The sequence below is a fragment of the Vombatus ursinus genome, unplaced genomic scaffold (genome assembly GCF_900497805.2).
Source record: "Vombatus ursinus unplaced genomic scaffold, bare-nosed wombat genome assembly UNPS02014828.1, whole genome shotgun sequence".
NCBI classification, from domain to species: domain Eukaryota; kingdom Metazoa; phylum Chordata; class Mammalia; order Diprotodontia; family Vombatidae; genus Vombatus; species Vombatus ursinus.
The window spans coordinates 2,601,515-2,622,212 of NW_020954606.1; the positions used below are offsets into that span (position 1 = coordinate 2,601,515).

At 39.3% G+C, this 20,698-nt stretch overlaps 2 protein-coding genes across 2 annotated transcripts in view; both read right to left on the reverse strand.

Annotated features, from left to right (window-relative positions):
- Positions 1–4,364: 4,364 nt before the first annotated feature.
- GPR150 (G protein-coupled receptor 150) lies at positions 4,365–5,777 on the reverse strand. The gene has a single exon (XM_027838470.1). The coding sequence runs from the start codon at positions 5,775–5,777 to the stop codon at positions 4,365–4,367; it is 1,413 nt and encodes a 470-aa protein (XP_027694271.1).
- A 3,472-nt stretch (positions 5,778–9,249) lies between these two features.
- Positions 9,250–20,698, reverse strand: part of ARSK (arylsulfatase family member K) — a 48,006-nt gene continuing 36,557 nt past the window's right edge. The window contains exons 7-8 of the mRNA XM_027838476.1: positions 15,220–15,444; positions 9,250–10,261 (exon numbers count right to left, since the gene is read on the reverse strand). Coding sequence (XP_027694277.1) covers positions 9,981–10,261; positions 15,220–15,444 — 506 coding nt within the window. The 3' untranslated portion in view covers positions 9,250–9,980. The remainder of the gene's footprint in view (positions 10,262–15,219; positions 15,445–20,698) is intronic.

Consider the following 20,698-nt stretch of genomic DNA (forward strand, 5'->3'; position numbering starts at 1 on the left):
CTGCACTACCTCCATTATCACCACAGGAACCATTGCAATAGCCTAGTGGTGGGTCTGCCTGGCTCAAGTCTCTCCCCATTCCAATTTATCTTCTATTCAGCTGCCTGAGTGCTTTTTCTGAAGTACATATTCAACCATGTCATCTCCCTACCCAATAAATGCCAATGGCTCTCTATTGCCTTGACGGTCAATTACAAAATGCTCTATTTGGCATTCAAAGTCTTCAAAACTCGCCCATTCCTACTTTTCCAGTCTTCTTATACCTTATTCCCCACCACAAACTCTTCAATTCAGTGACTCTGATCTCTTTCCTGTTCCAGAAACAAGACACACCTTTTTTTAACTCCAGGAATTTTCCATGCCTGGAATGCTCTCCTTCCTTATCTCTGCCTGCTTTAAAGTCCTATTTTCTATAGGAAGCTTTTCCCAACTCCTCTTTATTCTAGTGTCTTCTTTCTGTTTTTTTTTTTTACCCCCTATTTATTCTGTATATAGCTTGCTTTGTATACATTTGTTTGCTTGTTTTCTCCCCCTTTAGATTGTAAACTTCTTGAGGGCAAGAACTGTGTTTTGCCTCTTTTTGTATCCCCAATGCATAGTGCCTGGCACATAAAGGGTGCATAACCAATAATATGTAATTTACGATTTTAGAGAGTTGCCTGGGGGCACTGGGAGGCTGTAATTTGTTTAAGGTCATACTATAAATACATGTTCAGAGGGAGGGCTTGAATTCTTGCTTTTCCTGACTTCTTATCTACCAGGCTGCATTTCTTCTATCAATTTTTGGTTGCTTAATTCATTATGTTCCTGACTGTTGCTTTAGGTGCAGTACTGTCTTCCATATACTCCTTCCTTATTTAAGGTATGAAATTTCATTCATGGTTGCCTATTTTAGCCACAATCTGTTTCACTAGCATAATTCAAACCAGAAGTGAATTTGCCTCTCTTCTGGAAGTAGACAATATTTTCTATTAATTCTTGTTAGATCAACATCCAACATTGAGATGTGATTGCTATTTCCTCCCTGTCCTTTTCCCATCGAGACCAATTAGGTTCCAAACCAATTCTGGAAGGCAAGTTTGGCCCATCCCTTAATTATTTGCAATCTGTAGATTAGGTAGTTCCAAGGTCAACCTGATAGTTAAATTTTGTTCTACAATGGGATTGGAGTGTCCTTTGAGACTACTCTAGAACATCTGTATTTGGCTATAGTAGTGGTTCTCAAAGTATGGCCCAAGAACCCCTGGGAGACTCCAAGAACTTTGCAAGGGGAGGTGTCTGAGAAAAACATTTTTCTTCATAATAATAGTAAGACATTATTTGCCTATTAAAATACTCCTCTCTTTTTCAACTACATATCTGTGTGAGACTGGATTTTCTTCATACAGAATGAATACAGAAGCAGATATGAGAATCCAACTGTCTTCTATAAAGCTAGGCATTAAAAAGGTTTGCAAAAACATATGAAGCAATATTACTCTTCTCGCTATTTTTTTTGTTTTGAAAAATATAGTTCTTTTCAATAAAATATTATTTATGCTAACCTGTACTGGGTTTATCATTGTTATTTTCAAATAAATTTTTATTTATTTAAATACATAAATAAAAATTTTAAATTTATTTAAATAATTTTAATTAATTAATAATATTAATTTAAATAATTTTATTTAATTAATAGTTAGTAATTAATAAATTTATAAATATATAAATTAATATATTTATATTTATAATTTAATTATAAATTTATAAATTAAAATATTTATAATTTAATTATAAATTTATAAATTAAAATATTTATAATTTAATTATAAATATAAAATAATTAATAATTAATAAAATTAATTAATAATTTAAATTTTAATAAATTAATTTGAATAAATTTTTAAATAAATAAATAAATTTTAAGTAAAAAAGTATTTTAAAGCTTATTAGGTTTAATTTCTAATATGGTAAATATTGACAGACATATCCCATATAAACTTAAAAATTAACAGTGTAAAGGGGTCTTGAAATGCCTTTATGTTGTTTGAGAGCCATTGGGCTAGAGGATTATCATAGGCTCTAAGGGTTTGTCTAGGCAAGGATGACTCAGTTTTGGATTTTACTTCTAAGAGGTCACTTTTTTGGAAAAGAATGACCCTATTAAGTTTATAACAGCCCCCAGTGAGGCCAGGGGCCTCAATTCTATGTTCAGTTTTGAAATTTTACAATGAGTGTAATGTGAATTAGGCTTAATGACAATATCGAAGTAATCTATACAGAGTTGAATTTAGTTAGATTTCACATCTATTTATTTTCTCTCTATTTTGTATTCTGATCCTAACTGTGGAATATACAGAGTGTTTCAAGCAGATAACACCCAGATGTAGAAAAAGCCTATCAGATTTTAAGTCTATATCTTTTTCTAACTGGTAGATATGAAAGTTCAAGCCTGTTAAACTCATGGTTTTGTTATTGTATAGTTGTATTTTAATTATTTAATGGTTTATAATCCAGTTTGTAGATTTTCTAGGTATTCTTCTCTTTTTTCTTGCTAATAGTTTTCATACTATCATAGTACCTTAGTACTTTCAGTCAAGGGTAGGGAGGGTCAGAGAGAGGAAATAAATAAATCATTACTGCTTGATAACATTCCTGGTAAAAATTTTGAGGGAGAGGTTAAATAGTTAAAAAGGGGTTTTCTTTATCTGTGGATATATTTTATCTAATATTTTTCCTGTCCATCATGATAGATTATCAATAGTAAATGCAATAATATTTTAAAAATATTAACATATTATAATAAATATTAGTAAATTAGGAGTTTTGGGTTCAGTTTTTGATTCCATCACTTTGACCTCAGTCAAATCAATTTACCTTTATGTATTGATTTCTCCATTTGGAAAAGGATATGAAACCATTGTTTCCCGATCCTCAGAGCTATATGTAAACACACAAATTACTATCATTTCATCTTTGTTATGTAGTGAAGTGCTCACATATTCAGTCATACCCTTTCTTAGAATCAAGGACATCTGGAGAGGAAGGTAGAGGGACCCCACTATTATCTCCCTGTGTTCTGATTAATCCATCATTTTTAGCCTCCATCTTCTGGTAAATATGCCAATATTATACTTTTTGAAAGGGTTCCACACAGCTTCCTAAGGATAGAGTTTCAGTCTCAGCTGCTTCTTCTCAGTGTGGCTATATCTCTCATACTAAAGAATTCCTCCAGGTGACAGCCAAGGCCTTTCCTCCCAATTAATCTCTGAGTCTAGAGGCAGGTACTGAATATAGTGCTGTAATGAAAGATTGGTAAGTTTCTTTCCCTCCAGTGAGAATTTTCGGATGTGGGTTATTTCAAAAAGGTTAAATTAGAGTAATAATGAAAATAGCTAATATTTGCATAATGCTTTAAGCTTTGCAAAGCACTTTACATATATTATCTCACCTATACCCTCTGGGAGTTAGGTTCACGATGCCTTTAGAGAGCAGAAGCCAAACAAACAGAAATGAGGGCACCTATATTTTTTAAAGGAGAAACTAATAATTCTTTGCATAGTGGGCACTTAATAAATACTTGTGGAATAAATGAGTAACATGTGAAAAGCTACTATTTTTTTGAAAAACATTTTTATTTTTTACAAATACTCTATCACTAGTCAGTCGCCACAATGTAATATAGCATGATTACAGTTCTAGCAGCATCTCAGCCATAGTAGCTAATCAATCTGTCCAACAGAAAGAATGTCTTTTTTTTTCCTCTGGTGGAAAGAAAGAGAAACACAGGACACATGGTATAAAAGATGCAAGCAAGACTCAAACTAAAATAAGAATTGACAGCAAATACACAATTCTTGGCACTTCAGTTAAAACACAACTGCAGAATTCAAAACTCTATTTAAGTATTAAATAGATGTGAAAAGTGAGAGCTGTCTAAAGATTTCTTAGTCTTCAGAACAAGTGGCTGCCTGATTTTTTTTTTCTTTTCTTCTGTACACACTGGAGAATGAGGTGAGAGAAATGAAAAAAGTTAGGAAAGGAAGAAGGGAAAGGAGAGAAAGGAGGAAGAAAAGAGGGAAAGGGAAGGAAAGGGTGTCAGGAAGGGAAGAGAGACTGGAGAAAAAAAGGAAACAAAGGGAGAGAGAAAAAAGGGAAGAGGCAGGGAAGGAGGAAGATGGAAGATGGAAGGATGGAAGAGGAGAAGGGGAAGGAGGGGAAAAGAAGGGCAGAAAAGGGAGGGAAGAAGAAAAAGAAAGAGGGTAAGGAAGGAGGCTTTAAAGTAAACCACCTGCTTTTCTTGTTAATCAAGGATCTCTGGAGAGATGGGCTTTCCTGGCTTCCCCCGAAAGGCTCAGAAGTCAAAACTCAGGCCACTCCACTGACTAGAAGGCGCTTTCACAGGAGCAGGGGAGCTGCTTGGGGGCAGGCGGTAGTGGTGGGTGAAGGAAGCCCTCCGACGTGGAAGCTCCAGGCTGTTCCCGACGATGATGGTGATGATAGTGGTGGTGGGGCCAGCGGTGCCGGTGGAGTGGCTGGTGTCCCCGGGCCGCCTCGTCCTCGTCCTCCCCGTCTCCTTTCTTCGGGCAGTGGCCGCAGCAGCAGACTGTGCCCAGCCTCCTCCACAACCGCCGCAGCCGGCTATCATCAGCTTGGAAGAAGAGGTAGACGTAGGGATTGAGGGCGCTGTTAGTGACCACCACGACGCCCAGCGCAGAGGCCAAGCCCTGGCCCTGACCTTCGTCCGGGGGCTCGGACGACCAAGCAGCAGCCAGCTCCGCCGCGAAGTAGGGCAGCTCGCAGACCACGAAGAGCAGGGCCAGCACCAGGGTCATCTTTAGGCTTTGCACCTTGGCTCGAGTGAGCGAGCTTCGAGCTGGGGCCCTGCAGTGGCCAGCCTCCCAGGCGCAGGGGGACCAGGGGACAGGAGCTGACGCCTGGGGTCGCTGCTGCCACAGAGTCCAGAGCAGGCGGCCGCAGGCGACGCCCACAACGGCAAGAGGGGCCAGGAAGCCCGCGACGGCCCCATACACCGTGTAGACCTGCAGGTGCCAGCGAGGCAGGGCTCCGAAGATGGTACGGCACCGGCGCTCTCCGGACCATGCCCGGGCAGAAGCCGATGGCCCTGGCGGGTTCTGCGAGGTGGCTAGGGAAGAGCCAGGTGTGGACGAAGCCGAGGGCAAGGCGGGAACTCCACTGTAGCCGTCGGGGAGGCCGGCGGACGGCCAGCCACGGACCACAAAAGCCTGGGGCAGGGCGAGGAGCAGTGCCAGCAGCCAGCCTAGGGCGGCAAGAGCGCGGGTGGGGAGGGGAGGGCCCAGGGGCCGGCTCACCACCCGGTGTCGCTCCAGGCAGATGAGGGCGAGGATGTTGGAGGAGGCCAGGAGCGCTGACACCTGCAGCAGCTTGACTACCCGGCAGGCCAGGTCTCCCGCCACCAGGTGGGTGTTCCCCAGCAGCTCCCAAGCCAGCTGCGACAGCACGGTCCCCCCGCACACGTACAGGTCGGCCAGGGCCAGCTGCACCAGCAGAAAGTCCATCTTCCGACGCTTGGGGCCGGCCCAGGGTCCACCGCCACTGCCGCACAGCGTACAAAGCACGGTGGCGTTACCCACCACTGCCACCACCAAGATTATCCCGAGAGAAACGAGCCGGACCTTATGGCTTGGAAGTGTGGGAGCCGGGGACAGCATCCCGGCAGCAGAGCCCCCCACAGACGACAGGTTGATACCCTGGCCCAGCGGGATGGAGAGGTTAGGTACCTGCGGCAGAGGGCCGGGTCCAAAGGGATCCTCCATATCCTAGCAAAGGCGGCTCCGATGATTGAAGTGTTGGCACCGCAGGGGTGGGTGGGACCGGGCGCGGGAGTTCGAGGTGAAGGTGAAGGAGCGCTCCAGCTGCGGGGCTGCCGGGTTAAGTTCCTTCTTGGAAAACAAACTTTCTTGAAAACGCACAAAGAGTGATGAATGCCGACGGATTTGCGCTCTCTCTCTCTTTTTTTAAAATTTTTTCTTTAATAGGTTGTGTCTCCGTCATTTGACACTGCGTTGTGGGCTGTGCACCAAGTGAAGGCACGATTGCTTATTCGCCACCCCCCACTTCGAGCCGCCGCAGCTTTCCCTTCCAACCAGTCCTGCCCGCCCCCTGTCTTCCCTGGAGCGCGGTGAATGGAGTAGATCAGCCTTGAGAGAACAGCAAACACACAAGTGGCCTTGCAGCCCAGTGAGACCACTCTCCAGGAAGAAAAGCGCTTGGACGGATAATTAACGATTTGGCCGGAGCCTTGCAACCATCTTCCCTCGGAAAGCAGCTGCCTGCGGGAAGCACCTGGCTGCCTGGGGCTTTAAAGGGTCTTCTTTAAAGAACTGATGTATTTCCCTTAAACGCCTGGCTGGGGACGATTAACCTGGTTTAAAGCGTGGCTCTGTGTAAGAATGAGAAAATAAAAACACAGAACCCAATAGCAATATATGAATAAAATCAAACCAGAAGAACGTCCGAGAAGCTTGGTACGTATAACCTGTCCAACAATCAGTATGGATTTTGTTGCAGTGACTTCTCTCAGGAATGAAGTCAAAGACTTGCAGTTGTGATTTTCCGATCACTAAAGGCATTCTTTTCCATAGTAGCAGACTGCTACATTCTCTGCAATGTGAAATTAATTTCATTAGTCTAAAGAATGCATTAATAGGTTTTATGCAAATTAAGTAATCCATTTATTGCTTTCCCCCTTATATTTTGATCCAGGGACGGATGTATCGTTTCTTCTCACTCTTGATTTCCCCTTCCACCAGATGGGAGGTTGCTGAGAGGGACTACGCCTCCATTAAACCTAAGAAAAGGTGACTAAGAAAACGTACAAGCAGCCAATCTTTTTTGGAAAGAGAAATCCAAGTAATAGGAATTGGTTTAGATTAAATCCTTGCAACAGACCTCTCCTCTTGAGCCCCCCATAAACAAGATTTAATTTTTCCTGCTTGAACCGTTGCAGCCCTGCCAACATAAAAAGACCAGCTAGGTTAAGGATCCTTGCACCAATCTGGTTCGTAGTTAGGGCCAAAGGTAAATAAAATGCTGTTATTGAAAATCTTAGACTTGTGAAAGCTATAAAACCTGAGTGCTAGAACCCTATAAGGTTTGCCTAGGTATCCCTCTTGCCAACCCCCCCTTTTTTTTTTTAGCAAGGCAATGGGATTAAGTGACATGCCCAAGGTCACACAGCTAGTAAGTGTTGCATGGCTGAGGCTGGATTTGAACTCGGGTCCTCCTGAATCCAGGGCTGGCGCTCTATCCACTGTGCCACCTAGCTTCCCCCCAATTCTTTTTTTAAAAAAAGATTTTGACATGCTTTTCAATAATGGCTCGCCTGCTCATTCTCCCCACCCCCAGGGGAGCCAGAACTCTGGATTGGGGTTAGGGATTCCAATCCTAGTCCTTAAAGTCAGTTGTCTAACCCTGGATAAGTCACTTTACCTCTTGTGGGACCTATTTTCAGTAACTATCAAATGAAAGGGTTGTTCTAAGTCCGCGAGTGGGGCAGCTAGGTGGTGAAGTGGATAGAGTGCCAGGCCTGGAGTCAGGAAGACTAATTTTCTCAACTTCTGGTCAAATCTGGTCCCAGATGCTTACCAGCTGTGTGACCTTGGGCAAGTCACTTAACCTTCTTTGCCTCACTTTCCTCATCTGTAACATGAACTGGAGAGAGAAATGGCAAGCCATGCCATTAAAAAAACCCCTAAAATAGGATCAGTAAGAGTCCAACACAACTAAAAAAAATCTGGGGCAACTAGGTGGCAAAGAAGATAGAGGGCTGGCTCTGGAGTCAGGAGGACTTGAGTTCAAACCTCACCTCAGACAATTACTAGCTGTGTAGCCCTGGGCAAGTCACTTAACCTTCTTTGCCTCACTTTCCTCATCTGTAAAATGAACTGGAGAAGGAAATGGCAAACCACTCTTTGTCAAAATTTGAGTTTCTATCCCCATTATATATTTTGGTGATCCGGAGCAAGTCACTTCATGGCTGTAGAGATCATAAAATTCAAATAAGCATATTGTAAAGGAAAATCATTTATTCATATTAAAAAACATATTATTGATACTTATTGTTTTTACATGACAGTAATTCCATACCTTCCTTTTCCCCTTTGAAATCTCCTTTGTGACAAAGAATATGCCACCTCCATCTAATCTTTGAGGAAAAGGTAGGTAGGCACACTTTAATTTTTATTGGAGAGGAAAAGGCATTTGGGGAAAAGGTCATTGAGTCATATAGTCTATAAAGATATATTAAATATCTGCTATATGCCAGGCACTGTGCTAAGTGCTAAGGTTACAGAGAGACAAAAGACAGTTCCTGCCCTCAAAGAGCTCACAATCTAATGGGGGAGAAAAGCAAACAACTATGTACAATAAAGCTATCTACAGGACAAATGGGAAATAATAATAACAATAGCTAACATTTACATAGTGTTTATTTTGTGCCAGGCACTGTGCCAAGTACTTTACAAATATCAGAGATAAGAGGGGTTAGGAAAAGCTACCAGTAGGTGGGATTTTGTCTGGGACTGGAAGAAAGGTAAGAGGCAGATAGGAGGAGGAAGAGCATTCCAGGAATGGGGGATATCCAGTAAGAAATGTCAGGATTCAGATGGAGTGTCTTGTGTAAGGAAGATCGAGGACACCAGTGTCACTAGATCAGAGTATGGGGGTGGTGGGGGTGGAGGTGGTGATAAGCAAGGTGGTGCTTAGGTTATGAATATTGAATATCAATGATTTTAGATGACAAAAAGAGGACTTATGTTTGATCCTGGACTTATATTTTATCCTGAAAGTAACAAGGAGCCACTTGTATTGAGTGGGAGTGGTTGTGGTGATGTGTATGAATTGGTTAGACCTGGACTTCAGGAAAATCACTTTGCAGGAAGGATTGGAGGAGAGACTTAAGGCACACAGACCTACTAGTAGCACATTACAGTAGTTGAGGTGTGAGGGAATGAGGGCGTACACTCGAGTGGTGGCAGTGTCAGAGGAGAGAAGCGGGTGAGAGATGCTGCAAAGTGAAATGAACAGGCCTTGGCAACAGATAGGATATGGATGGTGAGAGAGAGGGGAGTCAAGGAGGACACCTAGACTGGGAGCAGTCTTTGTGTAGGACTTCCAGACGAGACATATTTAACTGAACAAGTAAAATACAACATTTGTAATGGGGACATTTATTAGCACAAATAAAAAAGACATTCAAGAAAATTCATAGAAAGGCAGTAAACACGATTGAAGAACTGTTCAAATATGAACAAATTCAAAGAATGGAATCTCACTTTTATTCATTTGCAAAAAGTGCTTCAGTAGAACATTTTTTCAAAGTAACTACAACGATAACGCAGTTAAAGTTGGATCCAGGTTCCTGCTACTCTTAACAAATCCAGTTCCCCAGCCTCACACAAGCTTCAACCCAGGGTGCTAAAAGAATAAACATAATCAAGGAGTGAGATGATTCACAGTCTGATGAGTCTTCGACTTATGCCTTGGTGATGTTGGGCAAGCTATGTAACTTCAGTGGGCTTCACACCCTTCGACAAAATAAGGCACTGGACTGTTCATCTTCTAGCTCTCAATCTATGATCTTATGGCTGTTCTTATTTGATGTAAATTAACTTTAAAGGTTCAATAAATGTTAAAACATTTCACAGAGGTATTATCTTTGTATTAGAGTATTTGTAACTATATAGTTGTTTTTTTCATATTTTATTTAAGCTGTTTAATATCAACACATAATAGCAGCTACATTAGAAAACATAATTCTATAAACATCCAGCTTCTATTTTAAAATATAACAGCATTTAATAAAATTGCTTTGACTGCCAATGATCACTTAATTATCAAATTTCACTATACCTTTAGTGATAAAGACTGTTGTAACCGTATACATATTTATACCACTTGTATAAAGATGTAAAAGCATGTAAGTAGAGCATATTGTTATGCATTTTTGTACAAACATTTTATAAGTTAGTGTTGGTTTTAAGCCATTGGTTAATTGCACTTTCATACTTTCTTGGTTCTTTCAACCAGTCCTGGTGCCACCTAAGGTTTGCTATAACTTTTGTATAGTTTTGTCCTAAGCTGTCTTTCCAACTGATAAACTCTTTCTTGTTGTACTGGTGGACAGAAGCAGAAACTACAGGGTAGTTTATAATGGAGCGAAGCTTTTGGTCCAGAGAATGAGTGATTTCTGGAAACCTTGTGGCTATATTTGTTAATTCATCTGGATCTGAAGAAAGATCTGAAAGAAAAAAATTTATATGGCTGAATGATATATTTATTATTATTCAAAATCAAGTCACCTGCTAGAAAGATACCACTTTATGTTGAATTCAGAATGTCATTATTTTACGTTAGATTTGCTATTATGTGAGAAACTGCTTCTTTTTTCCTCTTTTTGGTTAATGTGAATGCTGAGCAGGAGGCATTCCCTTGGAATGCAAATCAGGAATGGTCCCATCTGCCTGGATGACAGTGGCAATGCCCTATCATTATTTTTGGCTTCCTGTTGTCCTTTCCTGTCCATTCTGTAGGGATAACAGAAGCAAAGTAGGGAGCACTCTAATGTCAGGGCCTTATCATTAGCAATGTGGCTTGAAACTTTTTAACAACTAGGGGGCAGGTAGCTGGCCCAGTGGATAGAGCACTGGCCCTGAAGTCAGGAGCACCTGAGTTCAAAGCTGTCCTCAGACTGAACACTTGACACTTACTAGCTGTGTGACCCTGGGCAAGCTTTTTAACAACCTCAGTTGCCAAAGTACAAGTCCTGCTGGTACTTAACAGTAAATTATGAGGATAAATTCCTCAAGCATCATAAAAAAACACCTGGATCCATAGATTCTTGATATATCTAAGAGACAAATAACTTCTTCTTGAAACCTCAGTTATATGTAATTTCTTTCATATTGTTATTTTCTACTAAGGCAAAAAATTGCCTTCTTGACAAAGGGGTATGATTCTAGAATAAACAAGTTTCTGGTAGATATATTTAAGGATGTAACATTCCTTTAATTTAAAATATGCCAACAATATTGAGTATGATGTATTATATTTAAAGTATGATGAAGATGCTAGTTCCTCTAGGGTTAAGCACAGTTTTGTGCACAAAGTAGGTGCTTAATAAAACCTGTCTAATCATTATTAGAAAGCTATTGAAATAATTTACACCAGAAATATGACTGACAAAAGTAAAGAACTTTGTCCAATTAAATTTTATTTATAAAGTACTTTCAGAATAAAAGTGACATCTACTCTTAATTTACTGCTATACTGAAGCACTGTGGAAATAAGTTTGGGTAGAACTATTCCTCTTCTCTTCCCTCTCCTCTCAGGTTATGGTGTATGTGGGTGTTCACCAAAAAGCTTTAGGTATGCTGGAACGAATTTTATAAATACCTTGTGCATTTGGTAATTCTTTGTTTTCCTAAAAGTTCTGATTGCTTTAGGGTTGCCTATGTCTATAACAACATTACCTATTTGGTGGGGCAGCTTGGTGGTGCAGTGAATAGAGCTTTGGCCTTGGAGTCAGGAGGACCTGAGTTCAAATCCAGTCTCAGACATTTAACACTTAGTAGCTGTGTGACCCTGAGCAAGTCATTTAACCCCAAATGCTTCACCAAAAAGCAAAAAAACAAAACCAATAACAACAAAAAAACCCATTACCTATTTGGTCAAATTCTATTGAGTGTATATAAAGTTGGAAAGGCATTTTGGGGCAAAATTCAATGTCTAGTTAAGAAATAAGTATTTTTATTCAGTATATTATGTGAAATGATTGAAGGTTTTTGAGTAATCTGATTAACTCAATTCAATTCAACTAATACTGACTGAATGGAAAGGTAGGTTGGGGCCAAATTGTGGAGAGATTTGAGGGTAAGAAAATTTAAGTTTATTTGGTATGTTTTTATTTTATTGATGAGGCAGCTAGGTGGCAAGAGCACTGGGCTTGAAGTCAGGAAGACCTGAGTTCAAATCTGGGCTCTGACACTTACTAGTTATATGATCCTGAACAAGTCACTTAACCTTTAACTGTCTCAGTTTTCTCAATTGTAAAACAGGGATAATAACAGACCCTACCTATAAGGGTTGTGAGGATGAAATGAGACAATATTTGTAAAGCACATAGCACAGTGCCTGGCATATATGGGGCACCTAATAAATATCTGTTCCCTTCCTTCTCCCTACATAATGGGGAGCCTTTGAAAATTTTAAAAGTAAAAGGATTAAGAAATTATGAAATATACTTTAGGAAGATGAATCTGGCAGCAGTTTATAGGATGCTTCTGAAAATGAAGAGAGATTGTAATCAGTAGATTAATGAGGGGGTAATGAGAGCCTGAACTAGGCAGGTAGTAGTAGGAATAGAGGGAAAGTTGGCAAATAGAAGGTTTTAGCAACTGAATGGATATGTTAAGTAAGAGGGACAAGGAATGGTCAAAGATGGCTTGAAAACTGCAAATATGGATATTGAGAGGATGACGGTGTTATTGATAATAATGAGATCTGAAGGAGAAGCAGTCTTTTGAGGAAAGATGATATGTTCAGTTTTCTATAGCTTGAGGTATTAGTGGGGTATTTATATGGTGATCTCTACTGTGATGTACTACTGAACAGATCATAGTAACATAAACCCAATCATACTTCAAGTGATACCGATTAAATAATACTTATATAGCTTATTCTTATGCTAATAATATAATTTCCATATAGTTCTTTATAGTAATCTATTAAAGTATGACTTTAAAGGCACAACATATGGTGCTTATAATAGTCTTTAGGTTACATTTATTAACATTGCTTAGGAAAAAATGGCAGTGCAAGTTCAAAAAAATTCAACCACAGCTAAGGCAACGTGAACTTTCAAATATGTAAATACCATTTTCTATAAATAAAATATGAACAATGGACCTTAAGATGCAGATAACCTCTAAGAGTAGCTAATAGTTATTTATAGATGGCAAGCTCCTGATGAATTCTTTTGTATATTTTACTGAACAATTTATACTGACGATGTAATTTACTTTCTCTAAAGTAGCACTTTCATGCCTCATCATGGTATGAAGGTGGTTTGGGGTTTTTGAAGGCTGTATCAGCAGCACAAGCTAGTGTGTTCTCTCTCTCTCTCTCTTTTTTCCTCTCGTTCTATCAAGTAGGAAAGTCTCTGAATATGGCCCTGATAATATGTCACTGTCTGAGGACCATTCTACCTAAGTTTGGAGAGGTTCATTAACAAAAAATGTCTACCAAGTGTGGGGCTTTTGGGCACAGTCACTCACAAAACTGTCTAATGTGGAGTAGATCAGAGGTGTCAAATGTGCAGCTAGCAACCCACAACATTCCCAAGGGGATCCTGAATCAGATTAAAATGTAACTGGGAAATATTTAACAAAATAAATAAAAACAATAAAACACAGATAATATTAATATGTGTTTTTTCTAATTCAGTATGTGGCCCACAGGGATCCTTATGCTTAACGCCCTCCATTCTATTTGAGTTAGCTACCACTGATGTAGAGGGATTGCAATTGAAAACTTACGCTGATGAAAACACAGCTCTTCCAAAGCATGTCTAAGTAATATAATTTACAAAGATAATTAAAAAGTAAGATTTTGGATATTATTAGGTTCTATTAGATTCTCAAGTTTCCATTTGAACACTCTTATAAAAATCATTGTTTGATTCCTTCCTTTAAAATTGTGTATACTGTGTCCCAGAGCAGAGAAGAAAACCTCTTGCTAACATGGCTGATGATTCTCTTTGTTACTTGAGCTGACTAGTCAAGTGCCACCAGAAGTCTGCTTCCTAAAACATGATGTTAGATGATAGCTCTTTAGGGCAAGGACACCAGTGAAAAAACACTGAAGAATTCCAGGTGAGACTACTCACTGGTTTCCTTTCCTGGTCTACCTCCGGTTCTTTTAGAAATCTATCTCTTGGGCACATAAGGAGGGCCCTGATCCACTCATCAGCATATAAACAGCCCAAAGTCATCTTCAGGTGCTGACATCCTGAACTCTGGTTGAAGGGGAACCGGTCAATGTTAACTATAACTACAACTAATATGTTACTATAATACAATACTTTTATATTATCATATGAGACAACAGACATTCACATAGTACTTTGAATTTTCTAAGATGTTTTCTATACATTATTTCAGTTGAGCCTTGCAACCGCCCTGTGAGATAGCAACTGCAGGTATTGCTAGTCCCTGATGATGAAAATGAGACTCAGAGAGTGTAAATGAGCTGTCCATTGTCACCCAGCCAGTAAGTGTCGGAAGTGGGATTTGAACTCAGGTCTTCCTGAATCTGATGCTGGTTCTCTCTACCCTAAGCACACTCTCAGTAAGAATTACTTTGAAATAACAACTTTGATAGTTCAAAGAAAAACTGGCATTAACATGTGATTAAGGAAAAAAAAACTGGCATTAATATGTGATTTAAAAAATCTAGAATGTCTATCATAAGAAATAATTTAAAATACTATTATAATATTCCTGTCTGAATTGTTTCCTTTAACAACAGAATATAAAGATGTTTAGAAATTTAAATACTTTAATACCCAACTTAATTCATTCAATATCAATGAAAAATTATATTCCTACTTTTGCCAAAAAAAGCATAACACATCACTATGAGGCAGGAGAACAGGCCTTCAATTTCTAATGGTACATCTACTGCAAGAAACTGGTACAATGTATATGCCTACTGGATTAAAGCTTGATTCATTCTACTTTTGTCTGGTGTACTATGAAAGGACAAGAATTGTGAAGTTAATGAAATTCCGTTTTGAAGATGTCCACTAGAATCAATTTTGTACCTTTAAGGAACAATTTTTTTTCTCCCAACTTGTTGTTAATCTTCCTAGTAAGGTACTCCCACTTTTGCCCTTTGCTCTATTAATTAACTTTAAAAGTATATTGAGAGGTTGCAAGGCAGAGCAGAACAGAGAGGGAGTCAGCCTTACGTTCATCAGGGAAGACATGCAGTCAAGTTCTGCTTCTGACTCATCCTGGTTACGGGACCCTCAAGCACATCACCTACTCTCTTAATGCCTTAGGCAGCACTAACACTATAAAAGGTTGTGCATTTGCCAATAGTTCTAAATGGGAGTTATCTACAACAATGAAATCACAGATATGGAAAAAAATAAGAATATAATAAAAATGTAATTTAAAAACATATCAATTGATTTACCAAAGAGTTGAGGAGGTGATGAGGCACCATCAGAGTAAGCTATGTATTTCCATTTGTCAATTCTCAGCATATAGGTGGAAGCATTCACATTGCAGCCGTGGAATTCACTCAGAATCCAGGGGGGGCGTGGCCTTGTAGACTTAGAATTATTACTGGAAGCTTCTGATGATAATGGAATCAAAGAATATCCACTCAGGTTCTGATGGAGAGGAACTCCAGCAATATCTAGACATCAAAAATATAACAATAGTTTTTCAATAAAGCTAAAGATACCTACAATATTATTCACTTTTTTTTAATGTATCAGGCCGAGAGATGTGTCCCAGAGCAGAGAAGTGAGGTGCAACTAGGTGATGCAGTGGACAGAGTGCTGGGCCTCCAGTTCACCTTTCCACCCAGTTCTTATATATTTATTATGAGGAAAAATAAATCATGCTTTTGATACTGAGCACAGAAGAGGCACAGTTATATGAAATAAGCACAAAAAAGTTAGCGTGACACAATAAGAAATCAATTTACAAATTGATTCAAATTGTGTTCAAAAATTTTGTTTGTAAATCAGTTGTTTGGAACTTGCAATCCATTTTTTCCACCAGAACAACAGTTAGGTTCCTAAGTCAGACCAAAAAAAGCCCATGAACCCACAATGCATCGGAAACTATTTTTCATTTACAATGAAAAACAGAAAACAACAATGTTCAACAAACTTCTTAAGTATTGGTTTCCCAATCTATAAAATGGGAATACTACTATTTCATTTCATACTTCACAATGTTGCTGAGAAGATTAAATTTATATATACTGCCCAAATCTCTCCTGAATTCCCAGCTGCTGGTTAGATATTTCCAAATGTATGGCTCATAGGGGTCTCAAACTCAACATGTCCAAAATAGAATTCACTATCTTCCACAACTGAACCTGATCCTCATTATAACTTTCTTATTTTTGCTCAGGGCACTAGTATTCTTCTAGTCACCTAGGCTCATAACCTCAGAGTTGTAATAATAGCTAAGATTTATATAGCACTTTTAAGGTTTGCAAAGTGTTTTACATATATTATTGCACTTGATTCTCACAACCCTCTGAGGTAGGTTTTACTATTATCATCCTCATTTTATAGTAACTCTTCTTCATGCCCCATGGCCAGTTACTGGCTAAGCCTTGTGGAATCTACCTGCCACATCTATCTCACATCCATAGCTTTTTCCCCACTCACATAGCCAAGATCCTAGTTAAAGGAGCCCATCACTTTTGTCTGGACTATCATAACTGTTTTTCAAATGGATATTCAGCTTTTAGTGTCTCTCTCCTCCAAGCCATCTTTCCCACAGCTGCCAAAAACAATCTACCTAAAGTATAAGTCTTTGTCATGATTCAGTATGTTTACTTTTGCTGGCGTCTCCCTTCGCCCCTGCTGCCACTTTTAGCTGTTGCGACTTTCCCTTGGAACCTCTATTTTGAGGAAGCACCCAGTCCAGCTAGCCTTCCTCCTCTGGACCTCACCATCAGGCCTCAGCTGCCTTCTCTCTCTGCCCTAGGGACCTCTTCTCCCATTGATGGATTTCCCCTGGAAGCTCATTTTGAGGAAAATCCCAAACCAGTCATCCCTCATTCCCCTGGAGTTTGACACTCTGCCCCTAGGGGGATTACTGCCACCTCTCTTCCTTTTTAGTGCCCTTTATGTGTTATCTCTTGTCATTAGAATGTAAGCTCCTTGAAGACAGGACTGTCTTTTTTGTTTGTATTTGTATTCTCAGTACTTGGCTTAATGCCTGGCACATAGTAAGCCCTAAAAATGCTTATTGATTTGACTTGCTAAAAGAATTATGTATATTACTTTTCATGAATAACAATTTAAAATTTTATCTACATATTATACATTGATTGCACCGAATGAACAAATTTATTTCCTAAGGATCTAATGCAAAATATGCTGATTATATAAAAATGTGACTTTTTTAGGGAGGGAATTGTATGCTATATGCACACCTCCTCCTATTCTGGATTTTAACTTTCAAAGGACTACAAATGTTTGTTATGAGGAAGATGTTACATACTATCCCTTTATACGTGTATATTTTGGTTTCTGACTGGGACAGGAACAGAACATTTGTAGAACATCTGTCTAAGGGACATTGATAAAATCAGTTTGAGAAGAAACAACCTTAATTAAAAGATTGCAAAAAGACATAGACTGTTCTGAGGACTTGGGAGAAAACTGCATCTCAGATAAATGCACTAAGAGGCCTTGTTTGAAGGCAGAGCACAGATTTGGTTGCAGATGGTTGCAGGGCATTGTGGTCTATTAGATCATTTGTGTGTGACTGTCTTTCGAGTTGTGAAAGATACAGTTGATAAAACTACATATCAAGTAACTGTTTTTGAACAATGGGAAGACTATATAAGAACTGGGTGGAAAGGTGAAATTTCTGAATTTACATTACAAATTTGAGATGGGTCACTGCTTATGAGGTCCTGATTTTAGACGTTAGAAACCAGAAACAAGTGGACTAAGAGATGATCAGGTGAAGAAAGAAGCAGGAGAATTAGGAAGCACAGGAAAGTTCAGGCAGAAGTCACAGGAGACAAGAAAAGTTGCTCTCAAGACAGAATATAGAGCCTAATAGCATTTGATTGAAGCCGACAGGCTGCTCTGCAGTGGTATTTCTGGAAGTCATGCTGACTGGATGAGAGGCATTGCTTTTCTGAGATTTGATGGGCTGGATGAAGACATAGTTGCCCCTAGTGCCATCTACAGCCTGAGGAAGGGAAAGCTCTGAGATTTGCCTGTGTTACCGTTGACTGCTTTTCTGGTATGAGAGGGAAAAATGAAGTGGGAAAGACAGGTTTTGCACCTGCTTTGATGTGAGAAGAGGTGTAACTTTGTTGAGAGCCTATTAGGAGAAAACAGAATCCCTTGCTTATATAAGAGCTGACCGGGGAAAGGCTGCATGGCCCTGGCATTATCTATAGCTTGAGACAGAAGAGGAACTCCTCAGAGATCTGAGCAGATCTGAGGAGTCTGGAAGTTCTCTGGCTTAAGGGAAATGCATGTCACTGAAAAAACATAACACTTTCTCAGATCCTTTCCAAGGGTAATTGTGTGCTAAAAGATCTTGTCTGATTCAGCAGCCTGAGAGTAAAAGAAGAGTAGCTTTGATAAGCAGGAGAGCTGGGAGGCATAGAATAGGAACAGAGAAGTAGTTTCGCCCAGCAGGAGATACATGGTGCAGACTGACGGCCTGCTGTTGAGAGTCACGAGAGGTCCTAGGCACATAGATCCCATTACTTTTATGTCTCCCTACTAGGTATCTGATTGTGTTCATTTAGCTCTATAGATATTAAGTCCATTAGTGGGAGAGTGTAACCCAGGTTTATGAGTGGATTACTCCTGTTTTCACCTTCTATAGAGTAAATACTATGATTATTTTTGCCTTTGACTTATCAGAAGCATGAAATCAGGGGCTCAGGAGCTACAAGTGGTAAGGAGAAGAAGTGCAACCCTCCAACACTAGGATTACTCCCAGGACCCAGAGAGCAAGTTTGACTTGTAGCCACATGTTAACGGCCAATGCCACCCTTCTTTCCTCTAGGGAAAACACCTCGGATTTGCCAGCATGAGTTTAGGTTGGGGGTGAGTGATCCAGCTCTAGGATAGGGGTGTGTACAGTCAGTAGATAAATATTTATTAAGTACCTAATATGTGCCAGGCACCGTGCTAAGAGGTGGAGATAAAAAACAGAACCCTCTCCCAAGAAACTCACAATCTAAAGCAAGTTCTCAACTTTTTTGTGTTATGAACCCATTTGGCAGTTTGCTGACATCTAAACACACCTCAGAATAATTTCTTAAATGCATAAAATATATTGGATTTAAAGGAAAAACAATTACATTGAAATACAATTATCAAAATATTAAAAAAGTAAGTTCATAGACTCTAGATTAAGAACTCTTAATCTACAGGATTTGGAAAAAAAAGTTCATAGGCTCTTTCAGTAGAATGTAATCTCCTGAAGTACAGAGACTGTCTTATTTTTATATTTGAACTTCTATTGCCTAGTATTATGTCTGGCACATAGTAGCTGCTTGATAAATACTAATTGTTATTGTTAGACTCATGACAGAAAAAAGACAACTTAAAAAAAGCAGTGTGATTCAAAAGTCAGTGCAAGGCCAATGAGAGAGAAGGTGAAGCAGTTCAGAAAGATGATTCTAGATGAGGGCACAGTGACATTTGTGGGTTATAGAAATTCGTTTCTGTATTTTATAATCCCCCCTCTTGGACTACTGCAATCATCTCCTAATCATCTCTTGGTCTTCCGGCCTTAAATCTCTCCCCTCCAATCTATCCTCCATGCAGTGCCAAAGTGATATCAATAAAGCACCAGTCTGACCGTGTCATTACCATGTCATCAATAAAGTCTGACCATGTTATTACCCTACTCAAGAAGCTTTCATGACTCTTTTTTTGTAATTAGAATCAAATACAAACTCTTGTTAGGCATTATAAGTCTTTATGGAAGTATATAGAACTGAGGCCTTATAAAATTATAAAATAATAAAATTTATAATGTTATTCAATTTAAGTATTAATATTTTAACAGTATCCTGGTCTGATGTCCTTGGTCTCCTCTGAACGAAGACCTGATCAGTCTCTCTTGAAGGAACACAGAATCAAAATAGGAAGTACATGTAATTCTCCAAAGAAGGCAGATCTGCAGGTAGATCATCAAATTGGGTTTATGGTGGATGAACTAAGAGTGACAATGTCTTCTTGTTGACCAAATGAAGAGAGGCATCTCTTTTGTTTACCACTGACCAGAATGAAAGAGGGAGTCTTTAGAGGGAATAGCTAGTTTCTGGAAATTACCTTTTACTAAGGATATGCGCTGACATCCACATTGATCTCTTTATTTAGTAATTCTAAAAACTCTAAACGAATACGTTTTACTATTGCTATAGGATTCCATCTTTTCCACAATTACTATAAAATGTGAGTTGGGAACTGTGTGTATTTGTTTGTTTTGACAAGGACAGCAGGGAAGTCTTTTCTTCTTTTTAGCAGGAAGCCATTTGCTGGTCAGAATTTCTTTCCAAGTATATGCTTCACATTTAAAAAATAATGTCTCTGTTAAGATTTGGACAAAATGCAAGGGAATACTTCTCCCCCTTCTTCAAAATCTAGCTCTAAACTACTTTCCAGGATTATTATACAGTGCTCCCCTTCACGCATTCTACGTTCCAGACAAAACTAGATTTCTTGTTATTCCTCACACACAAGATTCTGTCTGCCATCTCCATGCCTAGGCACAGGTCATCTCTCAGGTTTCGAATGTACTCTCTTCTTACATCTTCTTCTAATAAATCCCTAGCTTTCTCCAAGAACCACCTCCTCCATAAAAGTCTTTGCTGAATCCTTGAAATCACCTTGTTTTACTTTGTATTTATGTAATATCCACTTCAACGGGTATATATCAAT

Coding starts and splice junctions, on each gene's coding strand:
- GPR150 (XM_027838470.1), bottom strand. CDS start 5,777: ATGGAGGATCCCTTTGGACCCGGCCCTCTGCCGCAGGTACCTAACCTC.